Raw genomic sequence first — 21,662 nt, 5'->3', positions numbered from 1 at the left:
AGCATTGGGCTTAACTCCCTCCTCCTCCACCATGGTTACCTTTAGCTCTATAATTATGAGAGATGGAAAATCAGTAAGTAAAACAGCTAATTTAAAACCACTTACTCCATGGGTCCCTTAGCTTTTAGTCTTTAAAACTCAGTGTTAATGCTGATCATATATGATCATCATAATTAATAGTAATTATGTAATTAATAGTAATTTACAGGGCGTGCTGTGTAATTTATAGGATGTGCTGCATAACTTCCAGGGCCCGCCCGGTACACGATGAAAACGTGGGGGCCCTTATTCAGAAACTATTGAGAATTTCAGGATGGTGACACCAAACCGAGCTCTGGGCTCTTCTGTGGGGCTACACTGGTCACATGCCCGTGAAGCTGACTCTGGGCATTGACGACGTGTCTGTGACCTGCCGGGAGCTGTGCTAGGCAGAAGGGCTACAATGACACACAGGACAGACCTGTCCTTGCCTTCATGAAACATGCTGTCAGGTGGCGTAGATAACTACTAAATAATTGTAACCATGAATCTGTTGATGAAAATTGGACAGGTGCCAAGAAGGGCAAGCACAAGACAATATTGGGGGGGGGGAGCAGCATAACTGGGAACATCACCTCCCCTAAATCTCATCTGTTTGTGTTTTTCACTTTAATACGCTCCTATTTATGCAGTGTGGAATTTCTTTTCCATCCTTTCCAGCCATATATAGAAGAAATTTGTGAAAGTCTCCGAGGCAACATTTTTCAAAAATTCCTAGAAAGGTATGAAACTTTCTGTGTGTGTCTCTGTGTGTGTGTTTGAGTGTGTGTGTGTGTGTGTGTGTGTGTGTGTGTGTGTGTGTGTACATACAGAAACTAAAGTTTAAAAAAATTTAAAGGTCGGGGAGGATATAGCTCAATGGTAGATAGCGTGCTTAGCATGCATGAGGTCCTGGGTTCAATCCCCAGTACCTCCATATAAATAAAATAAACAAATAAATACCTAATTATCCCCCCAAAATAAAATAAAAATAAAAAATTAAAGTATACGTATATATATATAGTGTGTGTATATATATATATATAAAGTGTTTTTATTGAGATATGTTTGGCATGTAACATTATACTAGTATACATAATAAAATCTTGTACTGTGTAGGTAGTCCTCATTTTACTCAATAAGTGCTGGCCTTAATTGTATTAATTTATTCATTCAACAAACATTTATTGGCCATGTGCTATGTGCCAGGCTTTGTATTAGACTCTTTCCTCGATACTTTATAATTTAGAATTTGTATATTTACTGTCCCTCTGATCTTTAGTTCTTAACTTCAAAATCGTCTAAAATTTACATAAAATAGGGAACCTCAGAATTAAAAGTATCTTTTTGGGACACCTTTACTAATGCAGGCATGACTCTGTATCTAATTCGTTTGTTTAGACTTTGAAATCATATCTTTCAAAGTGGTTCAAGCCTTCTCTTCATCTTTTAGGATTTAAGGGTATCAGCAAATGTCTGTGGTCATATATATCATCAATATGCCTGATAAACATGTCTGTTTGGGTTACTCAAACTATAAATTGTGTTTGTCATATAAAATTTTCAGTAATGCCTGTAGAAGTCTTCCTATGATCCTCAAGCCCCGAAGAGCCAGTTCTTCAGTACTTTGTGTTTTCCTCTGTTGTGATGCACCTTTGGAATCGGACTTTCCAAAACCACATCTGCATTCACACTGACTGTACTTTTCTCCAGCAACTTGGCTAATTTCTTGACAATGAACGTGATGATTGCGCCTCATCACAGAGCAGCAGGCAGCTGTTCAGTAACTGCCCTTTAAGAACAAATGCTTCAGCGCAGTGTTTTTTTTTCCCTCCACGTGTTCACAGAACTGAAGTAATTTTTTTTTTAAATTGTGTTATGATTCTACCAGAATTTAAGAGATAATTTTATCCTGGGGTAGAGTCAGTCCTTTGGGAAACTAATATGCATACAAATGGTTGCACTTTTCTGAGCTAGGACTGAGACTTTGCCAAATAGCAGTGGAACCAAACTGAGGACTCAGGGCTGAGATTCAGCCCGAGTCCTGAGCCGACTCCGTTGCTGTTGGTTCTGAAATCTGCATTATGCTGCACGCCAGAAATTGACACAACCTTGTAAACTGACTAGACTTCAATTAAATAAAGAAAAAAAGAAGTTAATTAATTAATTTTAAAAAACCTTGACTTTCCCCAAACTTTTGGATCAACCTAGCTTTTATGTGATCCTTGGGGGAGAGGGGAGCCATGGGGATGGCACTTAAAATTGGGGAAGAGGTCTTGTTAACTCCACTGTGTACCCACCTGGTAAACCTGCACCATCATTTTCTCCCACTGAGTTCACCTTTCAGTCGTATTGTCACAGGAAATATAAGGGAAGCCGTTTGCATTTTCAGCATGTACCTCACACTGGAGTTTCTGAAACTGTCACCATTTTATGTAAATGATTTGCCTTTAAAGTCAGTTCTTGTTCATACATATATAATATTCTGAATGCCAAAATCTGCGAGGAGAGAGGATATGAGCTAGCACACCTAGTGGACAGCAAAGTAACAGTGAGGGATTTTATAAATGCTGAGACCCCCTAATGTGGTTGTACCTTTTGCAGTCACTTTACTTTTAAAAAATTGTTTGAAAGAACCCTCAGAAACTCTAAAAATATAATTTCATTTTACCAGCCTCATAGATGTTGAGAGGACCAATGAAATACTCTTTAAAAGTCATTTCAGATTCATTGCAAAAAGATGCTGTGTAACTACAAGAGTTCTTCTGCTTTTGATTCTTAATTTGATTATTAGCCTCAGAAGTAGTTTTTTAAAAGATCCTTAGCAGGCACATTAGATGAAACTGCCAGGGAATATTTGGATGCCTTAAGGCATTGTGTTGTATGCTGATAACACCTGTAACTTGCACTTTGTAAGAGCTCCCTCCCTCCCTTCCTGCCTTCCTCTCTCCCTCTCTTTCTTCCTTTCATTTTCATGCATTCATTCACTTATAGAACCCTGAATACTATGCCTGTGTAAGGAATCATGCCAGGGGCTAAATAAAACCCAACACCCCCCAAGAACTTTCTGTGCTTTTAAGGAGTATGCAATCTAGAACGTGTTTCTTTTGAAAAACCTTTAAAAACAAACACTTTCTAGACCGGTTGCTCATTAATTTAAAAAAACAATCAAAATAATGTCTTTATTAAATAGACATGGGCTGGATATTTTTCTCACTGCAGGAATGAAAAAAACAGCCAGTGATTGGGTAAACCGCGGGGTCTTACAACAGACTGACTTACTCTGCCTTCTGATTCTAGTCTGAGGGTTTCTCCCCTACGCCGTTTGTGTCTTTGTGAGGCAGAAATTGGTTTGAGTTCAAATTCTGCTCCACCCAGTTCTCTCTCTGTGTGACCTTGGGCAAGCTCATCTTCCCAGCTGTAAAATGAGGTCACCGCAGTAGCTGGCCGTAGAGTTGTTGGAGGGGTAAGTGAGCAGGGCCTGGCACGCGATAAGCACGATTTAAGTAGTTGCTACTCCTATGATTATTTGTAAACATTAATTTTGTGTGGTTGTTTAGAGCTGCACGGGCCAATATGGGAGCCACTAGCCCCATGTAGCTACCGGGCTCTTGAAATACGACTAGTCTGAATTAAGATGGACTATACATGCAAAATACACACTGGGTTTCAAGACTCAATACAAAAATAAAGATGTAGACTACCTCATTAAAATTTTATATTGATTATGTGTTGAAATGATAATCTTTTGATATACTGGGTTAGATAAAATATATTATTAAAATTACATTACCTATGCGGTCTGTGTTACCCATCTTTTGGGCAGTGCTGATTCAGATAAAGATGTTACCGTAATGTAATGACAATTAAAGGAGAAACACAAAGTCTTTGATCAGAATCGTAAAATGAAGCCATGAATCCTGGGCGAATGCTCTGTGAAAAAGTGTTTACTGAAACTTAACTTCGTTTGAGGTCAGCTGCACAAGTAGTCCAATTCTAGCTCATCGGAAAACACTGTTCTTTAAATCCAGTTAATGTGATATTTTAACTTTTCAGTTAAACTCCTTATGTTCTCTTTCAGTGACAAGTTCACCAGATTTTGCCAGTGGAAAAATGTAGAATTAAATATCCATGTGAGTATCATCTTTTCCTTTCTTTCTTTTTAAATAAAAACTTCCTCTGGCTTGACTTCATGAGAAAATACTTTGTCCGGGAGCGAACTCCCCAGGGTAACAGCACAGCCTAAACAGATGTCCTTCTCACAGCTTCGTGCCTGAAAAATCCATCCTCCCATAGCCGGTTGTAAACAATTTGAGTTTTAATTCTCTTTTTTCATATTCATATAAGAATGTGTTTATTTAAGAAAGGATATTTTAAGCGGTAATTGACCCTTTAACAGAAATAGTAGGAAAAATACAGGACTTCTGCGTAATGTAATCTCCACGTGCTCATGTCTTTTTGCCTTCCTGGTACAGTTCTTCTTTTTTTTTTTCCTTATTATTAGGTACAATCAGATAATATAAATGATGACACTTTTTACTAGACCACGATTTCATCTTATTTTTATTTATTTATTTTTAGTAAAGTATATTTTTATTTTGAGAATCATAAAAGCACTCCTCAAGTATAGGCTACTTTCCAACGTGTATTTCCTTAGTGTTTTGTCATCTTTTATCTTTTCAGTGTCAGTAATTCTTTACTTCGGGCACATTCTGTACTTCACTTTTAATTAAAAAAATTTTTTTTTGTGGAGGAAGGTAATTAGGTTTATTTATTAATTTATTTGAATGGAGGTACCGGGGATGGAACCCAGGACCTCGTACACGCTAAGCACGTGCTCTACCACTGAGCCGTACCCTCCTCCAGTTTGCAATTAGATACAGAAAGAACTAGATATTTTTTGAGTTCCTTACTTAAATGGTACTGTTGGAACATTTTTTTTTTCTTTTTAACCTCCCCTCTCCATCCCATTTCTTGGCAGAATTTAGAAGCAAGAGGCCATAACATATATTAAAAAAAAAAAAATCCCTTATCTCTGCTGTAGATCTTTCTTGTGACCTGCTGTCCTCATGTCTTCATGTCCTCATGTCCTCTGAGCACCAAAGATGAAACTTGTGAGCCAGATGTCCCCACCTGGCGGCAGACATGGTATTTTAAGGGTTGTCTCGGAAAACCCTTCAAGAATCTGACCCTTCATTTGCCAGGATCCATCAGTTAGTGGGCATTTGCTCTTGTCTGACCGCCCGTTACCATGGACATAGGACCATCTGCCTCTGTACCGTGTCTGATGCTATGAAAACTACTTGGGAAGCAGGGCATTGCGGAGATATTATTGACAAAAGGAAAGGGCTTATGAATAAAGCCTCTTTATAGAGTTGCTCACACTTGGTCAGGTTTCACACTCACATTTCCGGCACGGGTCCTCTCTACTCACTGACGTTATTGATAAAAAAATTCACATGGCCAGCATCTGTTGGGCTCTCCAATCATATGGCCCACTGTTAGGAAAACATAGATGCCCTAATGTAGACTTTTTTTTTTACCATGGCAGTTCCTGGAATTGCTGAATTGTCCCCAAACTTTAGGCTTCAGAGTAGCTGAGGTCGCTTTTTATTTTGATTGGAAATTTCTCACTCACGTGTCTTCAAAGTGTACGTCTTACAATCTAAGATTTATGAGATTGGAAAAATAGTCTAACTCAGCTCCCACTGTGTCATCTTTCCATTTGCCTCCGTTGTGTGCACTTTGTGGAATTTGCATAGAAGGTGGTTCTACAGTGTCTTGCCACCTTGTGTGTCTCATCTCTCAGTTGGAGGGACCAGTCCCAGAAAGGGCAGATCTATCAGAATCACCCTTTTAATAACTGTATAGGTTTTGCATGAGAACAGTGGCATAATTTTTATGCAGTTTTATGTTTTCATTTCACATTTTGAATTCACAGTTGACCATGAATGATTTCAGCGTACATAGGATTATTGGACGCGGAGGATTTGGTGAAGTCTACGGTTGCAGGAAAGCAGACACTGGAAAAATGTAAGCTTTCGACGCTCACATATTTTGCTGGGAATATTAAGACAATTTTATGTGCACATCAAAAGAAAATCCCTCCATAGATTTATGGAAGCCCATGATCTCACTCCTGAGGTAATTTACCCCAAAAGAAATAGGCTGTCTTTTGGAAAGCATAGTCAATGAGATCATCTGGAACTTCTACTTCTTAGGGCTCACTGGGAAGTTAACCAGAAACTGTGTATTGGGAACCCTCCATGGCTCAGGCCGTGGGTGAAGAGCCAGGAATCCGGAGGTGGCCAGGAAGGGGTTTTAGGTACAGCCTCCTGCTCCCATACTTGGCAGGGGAGAAACATTCTCTTCTGAATAATGGCCCACTTTTGACTTAGGGTGTACAGTCTGGGAGGATGTAGCACTCCAGGAGACATGGCTCCCACAGCAGGTAGCTCAGTGCGGACAAGGAGGATGCTCTCCTACAAGGACCACTGTCATCGGGCTCCACCCCTCCTCTGTCACTTGTCCCACGGAGGTTGATGTGAAGCAGTTAAGTGCCCCTGAGCCAGATGTAAGGGTCTTCTGCAAAGTAAATGGTGGAGTTCTTCAGTGTGGGGGCTGGAAATTTTTTAATATAGGAGCAGTCTGTGAGTGGATGTATTTCTGAAAACAAAAGAGAATGGAAAAATGTGATTTGATAGATCCAGAGCTACCAGTCTGATCACGTAACAGCTGTGTTAGAACAGTGGGCAAGGTGGAATAGTCAGTGAAGCTTGGTTTATAAAATGATCGAGTCAGCGTAAGAAGGAGTAATCAAAGTCACCTAATTCAGGCGCTCGCCTCCTGCCCCGGCATCGCCTGCAGGTCGTCATGCAGCCTCTGCTTGGGCCCTTCCTCAGGTTGGGTGCTGTCGGCCCTTTCCGTTCCTGGATAGGTCCAAGAGGCAGCACATTTTTTATTATTTGGTGGCTGAAATTTACCTTCACTAAGTTGTGCCCATTGATCGATCTTCTTGCTTTGGGACCCCGTGCGGGGTGAACCCAGAGTCTGGCCTCCAGGTGTCTGCAGGCTGGTGTTGGGCCGAGACAGGACACCTAGGGGTCCAGAGTTGGAGTCTGGCATCATAGGTCAAATCAGCGTCCTCACTTTCTGGCTCGGACAAAGTTTGTGCATTCTTTGAGCCTCCGTATCCAAGTCTGTAAAGCCAGGATACTGAAAGCACCTGCCTTGTTGTGAGAATTAAATGAGATAACACATTGTAAAGCATTTGGCACCCTGCCTATCCCCTGGTATTAGCAGACAGAGCCCCCCATGACCCTGCTTTCTGGCGAACACGTTCTTTCCTGTTCTGTGCTACACAGTGGACTTCTTGATCGTAAATGATGTACTTCACATGTCATTTGTCACCTTTCACCGGATTTTAGTTTTACTTCACTGGAGCCGCTTGTCGGGGTATTTAGGACGCCTAGTCTGTCACATGATGGTGTAGAAGTAAATAATACCAATTTGTCTCTTCACACACATGGAATATTTCACCCGCCTCGGAGACCACCAGGACGTGGTAGATAGCCTTCTGTTTCATAGGTTAAGGGTACGCACTTCTCAGGAGTCATCCAGCTAGAAGGTGGCCGGGCTCAGCTCCCGTGAATCCGCAAGTACATTCTTTGCGGTCTCCAGGCTGCCAGTGACAGGTGCACTGGCTCTGGGCACCATCAGTGAACTGCCACCTATCCTCGGAGCCTCGATTTGCTTATTCGGAGGGGCTCAAGACCTGTGTGTGCCATCTCGCCTGGTCTGCAATTCAAAGGTCTTATTAAATACCATCCGGGTGGAGGGTGGTGACAGAAGTAGTAGGAGGCATTTTGAATTGTATCGTAACAGTTAAATATTTCAAGGACACATCACTTCATGCGTTCTGAAGATTTGATCCCATAATTAAGCAAATTAATGTCTCGTCAACAGATTTGTCTTACAGAACTCCTGGAAGAGGGAATAAAAAAGATCACATCTGAACAGCTATCTCTGTTTTGCTATAACTCGTATTATATAAGTTGCGATCAGTTAGAAACAAGTGGATTTTATGTGTCCTACAGCAGCCAGACTACTGGTATACCTGGGTATCATGAACTAGTCCGTCAGTGGGAATTTATAGTCACACACACAGAGTTTTCAAGTCCCTGAAGCCCTTGTAAAAATTTCCTTTCAGCTTTCTATTGTCCTGCAGAAAAAACCCTCTACATTCTTTAACCTGTAATTACAGAGTACACCGATAACATGTCTGTATTTCCTTAATATGAATTTGCTGCAGATCTTCAAAAATCTTAAGTAGTCAAGTGTTCCTTCTCAACTAACTTTGATTCTTTGTATTTTTTGAAATACAATAACTTAAGTATTGATGAAAAACAAGTAAATAAAATGTCACTTTAGAACATGGGTTTTTGAATACATGCTTTCCCTTCCCATGCGGTTGATCATCAATGTTTTAGAGTCTTACATTCTATACTCTTTCAAAATCTTGATCGCTGCTGAATTCACGATTCCTAAATGCTAAATATTATACATATACCCACCCCCTGCGGCACACACACACACATACACACACTAGTGCTAGGCAGGGAACAGTACATACAAAACATTTTCCTGAATTTTACATCCATCTACTTTATGCTCTTATTCAACTGAATCGTCTATTCATATAATGATAGAAATATCTTCATTATAGCTTGATTTTTTTAAAAAAAATAGCCTTTTTATTTTAGGATAACTTTAGGTTTACAGAAAAAGTGCAAAATTAGTACAGGGGTTCCCAGGTACCCCACTCCCAGCACCCTTATCTTCCTTCAGTTGTGGTACACTTGTCACAGTGCATGAAGTAACACTGGTACGTTACCATTGACTGAAATCTCCACTTTATTCAGATTTCCTTGGTTTTTTAGAAGCGTTTTGCTTCTTTGAAACACTTTCCAAATCTGTAGAAACTTCCCGCAGTGTGTATGATGTGTATTGTTTAAATCTGCTTAGATACATTTCTAGCGCAGAATTTTCAACATTTACGTTTCTAGGTATGCGATGAAATGCCTAGATAAGAAGAGGATCAAGATGAAACAAGGAGAAACACTAGCCTTAAATGAAAGGATTATGCTGTCCCTTGTGAGCACAGGAGTAAGTATTCAGTTTTGAGCACTGGTTTTTTTGGTTGTTGTCTGTTTGTTTTCATACTTATTTGTTTTAATTTGCTTTTTTTACATCTGGACAATTTCTTTAAAATACAGGCATTTTTTTTCATTCCCACTAAGGTACAAATCTCTGATGTCTAAACCACCTCTGGGGCTTTGTTGCTATAAAAGAGAGTTTGTGGTTGGGGGAGGGGATAGCTCAGTGGTGGAGCCTGTGCTTAACATGCAGGAGGTTCTGGGTTCAATCCCCAGGACCTCCTTCAAGAATAGATAAACCTAGTTACTCCCCTCACCCAAAAAAATTAAGATAAAGAGAGTTCATGGGTAAAAAAAAAATTAAAAATAAAACACAGGCATTTTTTTTTTCTCCTGGCCAAGTATACAGCTAGCCAATTTTGGGTGAATTAGAATTTATAGCAGGGAGCAGCAGCACTCAGTTAATAGAAGCAATAATTCAGATAGCACCTGTGTTTAATTTGGGGCTTAGGAAAGTACTGGCAACCATCGCTCTGCACACCCATGCCTTCTCCCTTTGACGCATGTTTACGACTCCCTTCTTTGCGGAATGTAGTTGCAGAGATGGCAGGAAATAATCACATCAACAACCAGAAATCCTTCTCGTAGAGTTAAGAATGAACTGCATGACTGAGAAGGACTAACCCAGAGAAGAAACAGGACGAGACACATGGCTTCCATCGTTCGCGACAAACAGGGAGGAAGCGCTTGGCTTAGTCAAGTCCCAACTGTCCCTTCAGGGTGGTCCCCAGCCGTTGTTCCATTTGGAGGGGGCTTTAACTTCTCGGCACTTGCGACTTTTGCCTGCTGTGAACACAGGTCTTTTCCATCTCCATCCCCACCTTTCTGCCTGTTGGGTGTTCTATTTGTACCCCAGGCTGTCATTTTTAGCCCAGCACATGTAAAAAAAGCTCGATGTCCTGTGTCATCTCGACTTGCAAAGCAGTGTCCCGTTCTGATTTCTTTTTCTGTTAATGATATTCCCCGAAATCCAAACCTTGGCTTTTATTTATTGGTACAGATGTCTAGGAAGACATCCAAAAAAACCCACTGTCCCAGAAACCTAGGCATGTCCGTGGGCCCCGGGAGGCCTGTTGTCCAGGGTTCAGAGGAGGTCAGGGGTCGAGGTCAAGAATGAAATGAGTGAAAAGAGGGTGGAGTGACCAGGCCCATGCTATGGAACTCATGGGCAAATTGAACATTGAACACCGTGCCAGGAAGGTTTACACGCACGTGAGAGGTGGGGGGAGGGGCTGGGCTCCAGCAATCATAGCTGAATTCTAAAGAAGTATTTGGAAGAATCAAATTTTGATGGTAACTCAAAGAATTCCTTTTAGCTAGGAAACAAGGAACTGAGAACCCAGAGACATCATATCCTTGCGCAAAGTCCCTGGACCCCCTGGACACCCCCAGGGTTCCTTTCTCATCATTTGATAAGCTTCATGTTTTTTTGTTTATCACCTGCATCTACTGGATTATGGTTTATATTATTCTCGCATGAGTTTTAAGTGATTCTAGAAAGGCTATTTGCTATTGAAGCCGAAGGATGTCATAATTTAGCTCCAGTATAACAAATGAAAATGCCATGGCTGTAAATAGATTCTAATTATGTGCCTCTACTGGCCAACATATGGGCATATAGCATTTCAGATAAGGCTTACCCTGCGTGAGTGACCAAGATTTTAACTGATTGCAATGGAACCTTGAGTGGCCTGCACACTGTTGGAATCAGCATGAATGGCGTTGGCTTCTAAAATCTGTTGTACATGTCTCCGTCTTCATTTCAGACCTGGATGTGTGCTTACTGCAGGCGTTAAGTCTTCTTAAAATATTGTTTAAATTTTAGTAATTTATTAAAATACTCATTTTTAATGAGTTACCTCAAAGCCTTGGATGTTTATTCTCAAGAAAGCTAATGGAAATAAATGTTTGGTGTTGGAGCAATAGATGTAAAAAGTTTTCATGTAGCATTTTTATGTTTTATTAGGTGATGGGGGCAGTGTGGTTAAGTAGTGGTGTAGTCCCTCACCAGTCTACCCATAAGGGAATAAATGAAGCATTGGGGTTACACTGGGCTACTGCTCTCAACTAATTTAAAGGAAGTGTCTATATTTCTTGTTCAAGTATCAAAGCTGTTTAGTAGCTTAAAATTTTTGTTAAGTACATAATTTAACCAAAAGAATTGTAGTAAGGTTGTTTGGAATTGGTTTTGTCACTCAGGGGCCACCGTTTGTAGGATTTAAGTCATCTTTATTTTAGGTGAAGCTCTAGGTGGGCCTGTATCAACGTGGTTTCCTAAGGTTCTGACGTGCAACTGAGCGGGAGTCACCCATCAGAGCTTTCTTTTAACTGGAAGGTTGTTTTTCTCTTTTGGTCTCAAACTGAGGATTCCTGCTCTTCATCCTCCAAAGGGAGAATAGGAAGTACTGTTCCCAGTTTTCCTCTGTAAGTTTTGGACAGTAAAGGAAGTCAGGATGAGGATGTCCATGCCTGGGAGGAGCTGTCAGCACCTTCCTTAATCAAGTCATTAATTGTTCATCAGAGTTTTGTTCATTCTTTCTTGAACCATCCTTGAGGCTTAGATTGTGCCGGGCCCTCCACTTCAGGGACCCGAGTTTGGTCCTTGCTCTTACAGAGCTGTGTGGAGTGAGAGAAGGCGGTGTTTATTCAAACAATCTCAGATAATTGGAACACATGGCAAGAGCTATGAAAGGCAGGTCCGCAGTGCTTGGAAGGCGGTTAACCGAGCAGAGATACATCAACAAATGCTCCTCTGAAGTCGCGGGAGGTGCCAGTAGGTGTGTGAGTCCTGAGCATGGCAGCTCTGGGGACTCACAGAAGGTGGCATAGCTGGGGTCTGAAGTGATGAGGTTGAGTACCGTGAGAGGAAGTTGTGGAGAGGCAGATAGGCCAGACCAGACCAGAAAGAGCTTTCTGGGCCAGTATTGAGAATTTAAATAAAATCTTGCAGCCATTGGAAACAAAGCGTTTGAAGTAGGAAGATAACCCAATAAGCCTCGCCACTGGAAAAGATTCCTCCAACAGCAAGGTTGGAGAAGTTTTTTTAACGGCTATTTTACAGTCAAGTTTATCACAGTTTTAAACAGAGTTCCTGCAAAACACAAGCTATTTGGCTCACTGGGTGGGAAATCAGAGAAGACCAGTTCCTTGCGCGGAGCTCTATTTAAGGATCTACCTGTAAAAACCCACTAGTTCTTACTTACCTGGAGTGTGTCATCAAGGCAGAACATCGAAACCATCATTATCTTTGGAACCAAACCAACACCATCAAACAACTGCTTGTTTCTTCACAGGAGTCGGCATGCAGGTGTCTGTGTCTCGGGCTCCACCTGAGACTTGGGGTGGCACCTGCTCAGCACCTGAGAGATGAGGGACTGGGGTCAGTGCCTTCAGTAGAGCTGACCAAGTCACACCCTTCTAACTGGGCTTTTCTTTTCCGTTGCTGTGGAAACCTGTGCAACACAGTACAACTCTGGAGAGGGTTCCAGAGACTAGGAGGTTTGCATCTTGGCTGGCTACCAAATTACTTTGTGATCTCAGGCAAGTCATTTCCCTTTTGAGGGGGCCTTAATTTCCTTATCTTGAAATGAAAGAAGTCAGACCAGGGTTTTTTAGGTTTTTGTTTTGTGGTTTTTTGGTTTTTTTTTTTTTTTTTTGAAGAGCCTTTCCTCCTTGGATAGCCTCTGATTATAAATCTCCAATTCACATCCCATCTGAATAACGTAATACCTTAACTATACTTTGACCTTTCGCCGTTTTCTCAGAACTGTCATTAGAAGGGTCAGATGCCGTCATGTTCAGAAATACCCCCTCTTCAGGCTCTGTTGGTCCCCTGGGTGAAGTGGATGGAGTTGCTTTCTCAAGCTGGGAAAGACCCCAGCTTTACTAAGTTCCTGGTCTGCCACGTCTCTGCTCTGCAGATGACCTGCTCATCAGACCAGGAACCAGAGTATGTGGGGATCCCCAATAAGGAAGGAGTGTGGTACTTGGAGTGGAATGAGCCATCCTCAGCAGACTATGGAAAGTTCTGGTGAAACACTTGGTGGGATTCCCAGTAGAACAGTACCCACCCCTACCAAGAACCACGTGGCTTTTAACAAATAAAGAACAGCACCTCTATTTTACCTATTTAAAGCAAAGTAAATCTTGAAATTAGTAAATAACACCTTTCAACTGAACTCTAAGGAAAACTAGGTAATCACAAAATGAACTTTGTAATTCATTCTGGAGTCATTCCCTCCAGAAGATTTAAGGAAATTGAGTTCAAGATCATGAATCTTGGGCATACAAGAATGTGTTAAGTCAGATTTATCTATATGCCCCTAATATAGAGGTTTGGACGGTGCAAATCCTGTTTACAGATTATCTTGTTGAAATTTGAATCTTTTCTGCAGAATTTAATAATTCTTTGTTTCTGTTAAGAAAGTAGATATAGATATTTTGTGCCATTTTTACCTGAATCAGTTGAGTGGCAAGGGTACCCTGTATATTTATCTAAATGGATGTGGTTCTCGATCTAGTGTGGCACTGATGGATTGTCACTAGGGAACACAAGCATATATCCAGCACCCGGATCAAGAGATGGAAAGTTACCAGTGCTCCAGAATGTTCTCCATTGGCTCACCCCACACCCAGGCTAACTACCACCCAGCTGTCTAACACCATAATTAAGCGCTGCCTGTGTTGGAACTTTATATAAATGTACTCATTTTGTGTCTGGCTTCTCACTCAGTTTTGCTTGTAAGAATTATTTGTCATTGTACGAAGCCACAACACCTTCTGTGGCTAAATAGTAGGGGTCACCAAGCTGTGTGTGTGGCCCAGGGACCAAATCTGGCTTGTGTTCACAGCCCGTGAACTAAGAACTTTTTTTTTCATTATTAAAGGATTATAAAGAAAAGAAACAAAGAAGAATAGGCGAGAGACTAGATGGGACCTGAGGAGCCTAAAATATTTACTGTCTAGCCCTTTGCAGAAAAAATTTGTTTACCCCCACTCTACAGTATTCCATCATATGAATGTGCCAGAATTCATGTATCCATCCTGCTGTTGGTAGACACTCGGATTGTTTCCCGGTTTGGACTATTTTAAATAGTGCTGTGAGGACCATTCTCATGCAGTTCTCTTGGTGCACATAAGTACGGATTGCTGTTAGGTAGATACCCTGGGGCGGAAATGCTGGCTCAGAGGGTTTGCAGGTAGTGGTCAGCTCTAGCAGACACCACCAGACATCTTGAGAAAGTGGTTGTACCATTGTACCCTCCAAGCCACCACACTGGAAGATCCATTAACTCCATATCTTTCCAATACTTGGTATTGTCAGTCTTTGGTTTTATTTCAGTCAAGCTTAGCGATGTTTTTATTATTAGAGCTTTTTGTGGCCTGTTTAAGAAATCTTTAGTTCACCCTAAGATCCTGAAGGTGTTCTCTTTTGTTTTCTTCTAGAAGCTCTATTATTTTTCCTCTAGATTTATATCTACCTGGAGTTGATGTTAGTGTGCGGTGTGAGGTAGGGGTCAATGTTCTCATTTGATCTCACAGATAGCCTGTTGCTGCAGCACTGTTGATTAAAAAGGCCATGTTTTTCCCCCACCCTGTTGTGTCACTTTATTACAAATCGACTGACCATTTACATATGGGGCTACTTCAGGATTCTCTGTTCTGTTCCACTGGTCTATTTGTTTGTCCTTGGGCTAGTACCACACTGAGTCATTGTTGCTTTATCTTAAGTCTTAATATCTAACACAATGGGTTTTCCAGCTTTATTTTTTCTTCAAGAGTATCTGAACTTTTCGTGGCTATTTATTTTCTGTAAAAATTTTAGAATCAGTTTATCAGTTTTCATTTTAATTAAGATTGCATGGAAACTATAGATTAATTTTGGGAAAAACTGGCATCTTTACAGTTGAGTTGTTCAGTCCCTGATGCTGGTATGTTTTTCCACTGTGCAAAGCTAATTTAATTCCATTTTTATTCTCACTGTTTCCAGACAGTAATACAGATAACATTTCCTCCTCCCTCCTCTCCCGTCCCCCCAGGGTCTGGTTCTTCCAACTTCAGAATCCGAGATTGAAATGAATATTTGACTAGCCAGAACCAAAATGCAGACCAACAAAAAGACTAACAAGATAGTCCTATTTTTCTGTAGACTCTGAGTCTTCTGAAGAAGATGTGGAAGGAAGAGTCATGATTGAATTGGAGTGACAGAAGACCTTTGAGTTCATTTGCTCCCGTTAGCAATGTTGTGTGTCCATGCATTTTACTATGGTACCAGACCTTTACTGTGTCTGTTAAGATTATCACGTAGGTGTCTGTGCTCCACACACAGGGTAGTGGCCTGGCTGCAAAACTGTACAGACGGTGTTTGGTAGCAGGTGTGCTTCGAGGACAGCGTTTGCTTTTCTTATATATGTATTTTTTTTTCCACTCTAGGATTGTCCTTTCATTGTCTGTATGACCTATGCCTTCCACACGCCTGATAAACTCTGCTTCATCTTAGATCTGATGAACGGTAAGCGAGGCCCGGGAAGTCTGAATACACTGAAAGCCTTTGCCATGATGTTCGATCTTAGCCATTTGGGTCTTTCGGATAATTAGATACCCCCTGAAGTTTGAGGAAACCTTTTACTCTCCAATTTTCAGAGAAAATTCATTTCAAAAAATGTTGACTGCCATCTCCTCCTGGCCCTCCCAGTCTCTCCCCAGGAAAGTGGCATTTTCCAGAAAAGATTTTCAGAAAGTAAAACACAGTGAGACTTGATTTTTCTGGGACGCAGCTGGCCGGGGTGTTTAGCTCGCTTGTCTCCTGGCCCTCAACTTTTAGGAACAAAATGCCTCCAAAGAATACAAGCCAAAGATAGAAGTGTATTAAAGAACCAGCTTTGAAGGACTGACTGGGCCGGCACAGACGGTAGCCCAGTCTTCCGTACCTTCAGCCCAGATCAGCTGTACGTTGTTGATTCAGTTTATTTAATTTATTAACATTATTTTTTAACTGTGAATGATGACCCAGAGAATGCCGAAGGAGTTTTAGCCAGGAAAGTACTTTTCTAATACTAGAAAGGAACATGATACATGTTCAAAGCATTTTTAGTAACAAGAGCTGAGATAAAAGGCATACAGTTCAACAAGCGAAATACCTTTTCTGAAGTTCACTTGAAGTTTTATGACGTTTTGAGTGTTTGATTTAAAACCAGGTCTGTCCAAAGGCACGAAGGAATTTCACAGACATAATAATGAGCAGAAGCGGCCAAACACAGCAGCAGATACCCCGTGTGGCTGTTTACGTGACTGTGGGGGCTGGTAGAGCTCATCGGTGGTGGAGAGGGCAGAAGAGGGTCCCCCTGGTCAGGGGCTGCGAGCTGACATACTGACTGGGAGGGACATGGGGGAGCCTTCAGTGATGCTGGAAATCTTTCATGTCTCCATCTGGCAGGGGTGATACGGGAATGTGTGTGAACAAGATGACACTTATAAAATCAAGGGCCATAATGTTGGATACACGTGGACTTTCGTAAATCAACTGAGGCTCTCCCCTCACCGTTTATAAGAACATTCCTAGCCCTGTTGGTGGCTTTCTCTGTCTCTCCCACTTGAGGCCGTGTGATTTATTTTTTCCCCAACATTTTATTATGACAAATGTCAAACATGTGGCAAAACAGAAAGAATTTTACTAGGGACACCCAAATACTCATCCCCTGGGTTTGACCAGTTAAAATTTTACTTCTTCGCTTTATCGAGTATCTATCAATGTGATCAACTTGTTTGTTCTGTTTCCTTATTTACTTACTGTCCACAGAGCCAATTGCTGAGCTATGTACTGGATCACTGCACAGGTTGATTTAGTTGTTAGACAGGACTTAGTAATCAGAGCAGACTGGCTAACCCCCCCACCCCGACTCCCTCCGCCTACCCCCCTCCCCACGATGGTGCGTCTGGAAGCTGTGACACCAGACAACGGTGGCTTTGTTTCATATTGTCCCGGCCATCGTCCCATCTAAGCCATCTCAGTGTTTAAGTTTCCTCTGTAAATTTTCAAGTGTTTTTGTCATATCACAGAAATCAGCAATAGGTATATGGACGAAACAGTAACATAGTTTACCTTTTCCTACTGTATCCTAGCTAGGTAGGGGGACAGTGATTTTTTTTGTTTCCTTTAAACGAACACGCCGAGTTAAATTTGACCGCTCTGATTCCAGGGGGCGATTTGCACTATCACCTCTCCCAACACGGGGTTTTTTCCGAGAAGGAGATGCGGTTTTACGCCACCGAAATCATCCTGGGGCTGGAACACATGCACAATCGGTTTGTTGTTTACAGAGACTTGAAGGTAAGGCCGTGTGACGGACTCGCGCTGTTTATGGGACCTGTGCAGCAGGCGGTGTCTTGCGGTCACAGTCCTCCCAGGCGTTCCTCCTCTTTCGTGGTTATCCTGTCCTCTTCCTCGTCTCAGCCCTGATAAAGTCACCCTGAGTGTGATGCTGGGCCCTTCTAAACTCTGTTCTAAGGACTCAAGTCCATCCTGGTTGTCACTACCACTCAGTTTCTGGTGCAGCACGTACGCCAGCTCAGAAATTTCAGTTGGTTAATTAATGAAGAGCAGGGTGAGGGTTTTTTTGTTTTGCCCATTTTTATAGTTCATTGTAATTCCATTGATGTCCACCAAGCAACTGACTTGGCCGTGACTCTGTGAGGGCAGGAGACGTACAAAGATGAACAAACAGAGAGCATGTATCTTTCAGGCATATCCCCTGGGGAGCCAGCCCAGAGAATGGCTGAGTCGTGACTGAGGAAGGCTGGTCTGAGAGGGGCGGACTGGCTGGCAGCCTGCAGAGTGTCCCCCGAGGGCCATTCTCCGAGCCTCGGATTGTTCTGAGACCGCCTTTAAAAATTGATTTACTAACAGATTTTTTCGATCTCTGAACTACACAGCCCCAGTCTGCTACGCTTAGGATTCCTCACTGTGCTTCCCCTTAAAATCTGACTGGCCTGGAAAAAAAATGACATAAGAGCGTTCTGAGTTCTTTCACTCTGAGCTATGAATGCTTGATCCCGGATTCTGCGTTCACGAGGGAGTTGGGAGTTTGCCTAGTGTGTCTGCGGTGACACCTGTCTGGCCAGCACCACGGAGACAGGGATAGAAAAGGCACCTTGACAAATGGTAGAAACGATCCCACAAACATATAAAGGTGTAAATAGTGTTGAAAAGAAAGGTAACAGGCATGGCACCTTCCCAGTTGGATGAGAAGACTCCTGGAGAGTGTGTCCTCCTCTCAGATTCCTTAACTTTTTTTTTTTTTTAATATGAAGATTCTGGGGATGGAACCCCAGACCTCGTGTATGCTGAGCACACACTCTACCACGGAACTATACCCACCCGCCTCTCAGATTCCTTCTTAAATGACCCCGAGTTAACCAGCTGAGGTGTATGGACGGTGCTCCTTTCTCTAAGGAGCTCATGTTTTTGACTAGCTTTTTAAGATTACCTCCTAAGAATCTAAAATGTTACATTTTATTGTTGAGCATATTGTTTTTTTTCCCCACAAAATGCTTTGTAACTTTTAAAGCTTTCTGCAGAGTTAAAGAGTGACTCCCTTCGCCTTCATATGAGCATAAAGAAGGAAAAAAAATGTATTTTCATCTACTTAGAAATAGACGCTGGTTAGCACATGACATTTTTTTTCCCCTCATGTGAATTTAGCCGGAGAATAAAATACACATCGAGGGCCCATGAAGAGCTAGTGTAATACATTCTAATTTAAATCTATAACTGGTTTCTAATCATCTCGATGCTGTATTTTTGTTTTCTAAGCTATTTCGTAGGCAGTGGCATTATCTAATTTCTATTCGAACTTAATTCTAGTCACTCATGATTATTCATGCTTCAGTTTTATAATGGCAGGCCATTGTTTTTACTTCAAGCAAAAAACAGTTCTTCTCCAGCAGAAAAATACCAAGATGACTGTAATTCAGTGCATATTAGGGAGAGGAGTTTGTTTTCCATGATTACGCTGACTAAATCTAATCTTACTAGATACATTTCATCAGAGTTGTGGTCAAAATCATATTTGGTCATTTGGTAGGGCCTCTATGTTGATTACGTACTAATGACCAGAAATGACATTTATCAGGATTAGTGTGGCACTGTGGAATATTCTGATTTCTTAGGTCATTATTTGTGTGTTCCTGCAAGATTCCTTTCCATTCTGTGCTTTGTGGCTTCATTCTCTGAAGTCCTAGGGGGTTCACGGAAGCCAAGAAGGCGGTGGACTCGCTCCCTTTGTGGAGAGGCTGGCTGTTCTGGCTGGGTTGCAGCTCTTGCCGGGAAAAGGAAATGCTTTGAACTCCGATGAACTGTGGCTGTAACCCTCCCGTGTTACCTGCCCTGCATTTCATTGTCAGACGAATAGACCCCTTCCCATCTGTCAGCACTGCTTTCCTGCTGAAATTAACAAAAACTATCATTGTCAGAATCCTGCCCTACATGGATGTGATAATGTAATCGGTGCTGAAATCAGTGTGTAGGAATGAACGATGGTTAAGATAATGAGGTATCAGGTGTCTATAGTTTTAGAAGTTCTCAGAGCCACTGTGACGTTTTGGGGGCCCTTGAAGACCACCTTCTCTTTCATTTCAGCCCGCAAATATCCTCTTGGATGAACACGGACACGTCAGGATATCAGACCTCGGTCTTGCCTGTGATTTTTCCAAAAAGAAGCCACACGCGAGTGTGTGAGTAGCACGTGGACGCCGTTCGCTGTCGTGTCCCTAACATGACTGATTGACTCACTCACACCCGGACCTGGTCATCTTTCTCTTTTCACTATGTGGTAATCCCAGGTCGGAGAAGGTTCCATGTCCCGGGCGGTGGGAGAGGAGAGGGAGGGGCAGTGTGCTCACTCTCACTGTTTTGGGGAGCATGCCCAGATCCATGATGTAGCTGCCCAGGACCAGGGCGGTCTAGGGACAAGACAGGGGCCTCAGCAGCAGACCCGATCCCACGTGACCCTCAGCCCCTTCATCTATAAGTTGAGGTCAGAAGAAATCCCTGAAAGTTGTCATTAGGATAAATGACAGCTTCTGTGCCAAAGAAGGTCCTGAGGCAGCTGTATAGAACTCTCCAAGGGAGGCCCAGAGGTCACTGCCTCTCTGCATGTACTTTACTTTTTCAAAGCAGCTTTTTTACCCCTAAAGAGAAATTAGGAAATTTTTTTTTAATTAAAAAAACGAATCATCTACTGGCAGTTCAGGCTTTTAATGCAGGTCACGTTGTTAGATTTGATCATTAAGTCCATCCTGGAAACCAGCGTGCAGGGGCAGGCCCCAGACACCACCGCCCTCGGCCAACTCCTGCCCTCTCAGTGGACCCTGAGTCGCTCGGGGCAACTTCGGCCAAGATGGATCAGCACATGTGGACACTGGCCCAAGGACTTCCCTGGACCTGGGATGGTGCAAATGACAGCAGGAACGTGGAGTGGCTGCTCTGGGGCTCAGCAGAGGCAGGACGGAATACACACTGGTTTTCATTCCTATCTCTTTGGTATCAGCTTATCTGGGTGGGAAGTCTGGACATGTGTGTAGTTTGTGGAAAAATGGATAGCTTTCACTTGATTTTCTTTCTTTTTTTTTAATTTTTCAATGTATCAGTCTTAGCACTGAATCTTTTAAAATTCCATTTTATCGTGCATCTTAAGCCGACATTCATCCCTGTGTTGAGTGGTCTTGAAGTAACTCCCAGGAGTCTCTTCATGCTTCCGTGCGGAAGATAAACTAAACCACCCCCCCTTTTTTTTGTGGGACTAGAAATAAAGTGTTCTACACTGCAGGACTTTATGAGAGCTGGCGTTAAATCAGAATTGCCATTTAAAGCTCCGATCAGATTTTAGTAGTGAATAGCACTGTTTCTCCAGAATCTGGGAGGTGGTGATAAAAGCCTTAGCATTTTGCCAGCACTTGACAATTATGAGGCCAGAACCTATGGTTGTGTAAGCTTCTCCCAGGGAGTTCATCAGACATTTTTAAGAGAGTCATTTGAATTTTTAATGCCACAGCTATTTGGTATGCTAATTTCTTCAATTTAGCGTAGTCACAACTGAATATGAATCCGAAAGCTCCTAAGAGTGACTCCCGAAGGAATTAACTTTCAGACATGGGGTTACTTACTCCCTTATAGGACCTCGCCCACTTCTTGCTGTAATTCACCTGTCAGCTCTCAAAGATGGGCTGTTTGTCCGTATCTGAGCAGAATCTGTAAATGGGTAGGATTGGGGAGGTTGGTTTCCATGTTTAAATGGTGATCGCAAGGCCACTACTTGAAAAGGACAGAATGCACAATGAAATTCCATATTTTTAAGGAGAGGAGACATGTCGTGGCTGAGAAAAAAGGCTTCCAAGTCAGCAGATGTGGCTTGGAATCCTCCTTCCCAGCAG

General features: G+C 42.2%; 1 protein-coding gene across 2 annotated transcripts in view; it reads left to right on the top strand.

Annotated features, from left to right (window-relative positions):
* The window catches only part of GRK3 (G protein-coupled receptor kinase 3), a 173,818-nt gene that overhangs the window by 126,440 nt on the left and 25,716 nt on the right, over positions 1–21,662 (top strand). For both annotated transcript variants that reach the window (XM_072952833.1, XM_072952832.1), the window contains 7 exons: positions 700–761; positions 4,100–4,151; positions 5,960–6,051; positions 9,084–9,183; positions 15,666–15,744; positions 17,432–17,562; positions 19,870–19,964. In XM_072952833.1, the coding sequence (XP_072808934.1) occupies positions 700–761; positions 4,100–4,151; positions 5,960–6,051; positions 9,084–9,183; positions 15,666–15,744; positions 17,432–17,562; positions 19,870–19,964 (611 nt within the window). The remainder of the gene's footprint in view (positions 1–699; positions 762–4,099; positions 4,152–5,959; positions 6,052–9,083; positions 9,184–15,665; positions 15,745–17,431; positions 17,563–19,869; positions 19,965–21,662) is intronic.

The sequence above is a fragment of the Vicugna pacos genome, chromosome 32, assembly GCF_048564905.1.
Source record: "Vicugna pacos chromosome 32, VicPac4, whole genome shotgun sequence".
NCBI classification, from domain to species: domain Eukaryota; kingdom Metazoa; phylum Chordata; class Mammalia; order Artiodactyla; family Camelidae; genus Vicugna; species Vicugna pacos.
The sequence above is the reverse complement of the archived record's forward strand: the minus strand, read 5'-3'. Positions and strand labels throughout refer to the sequence as shown.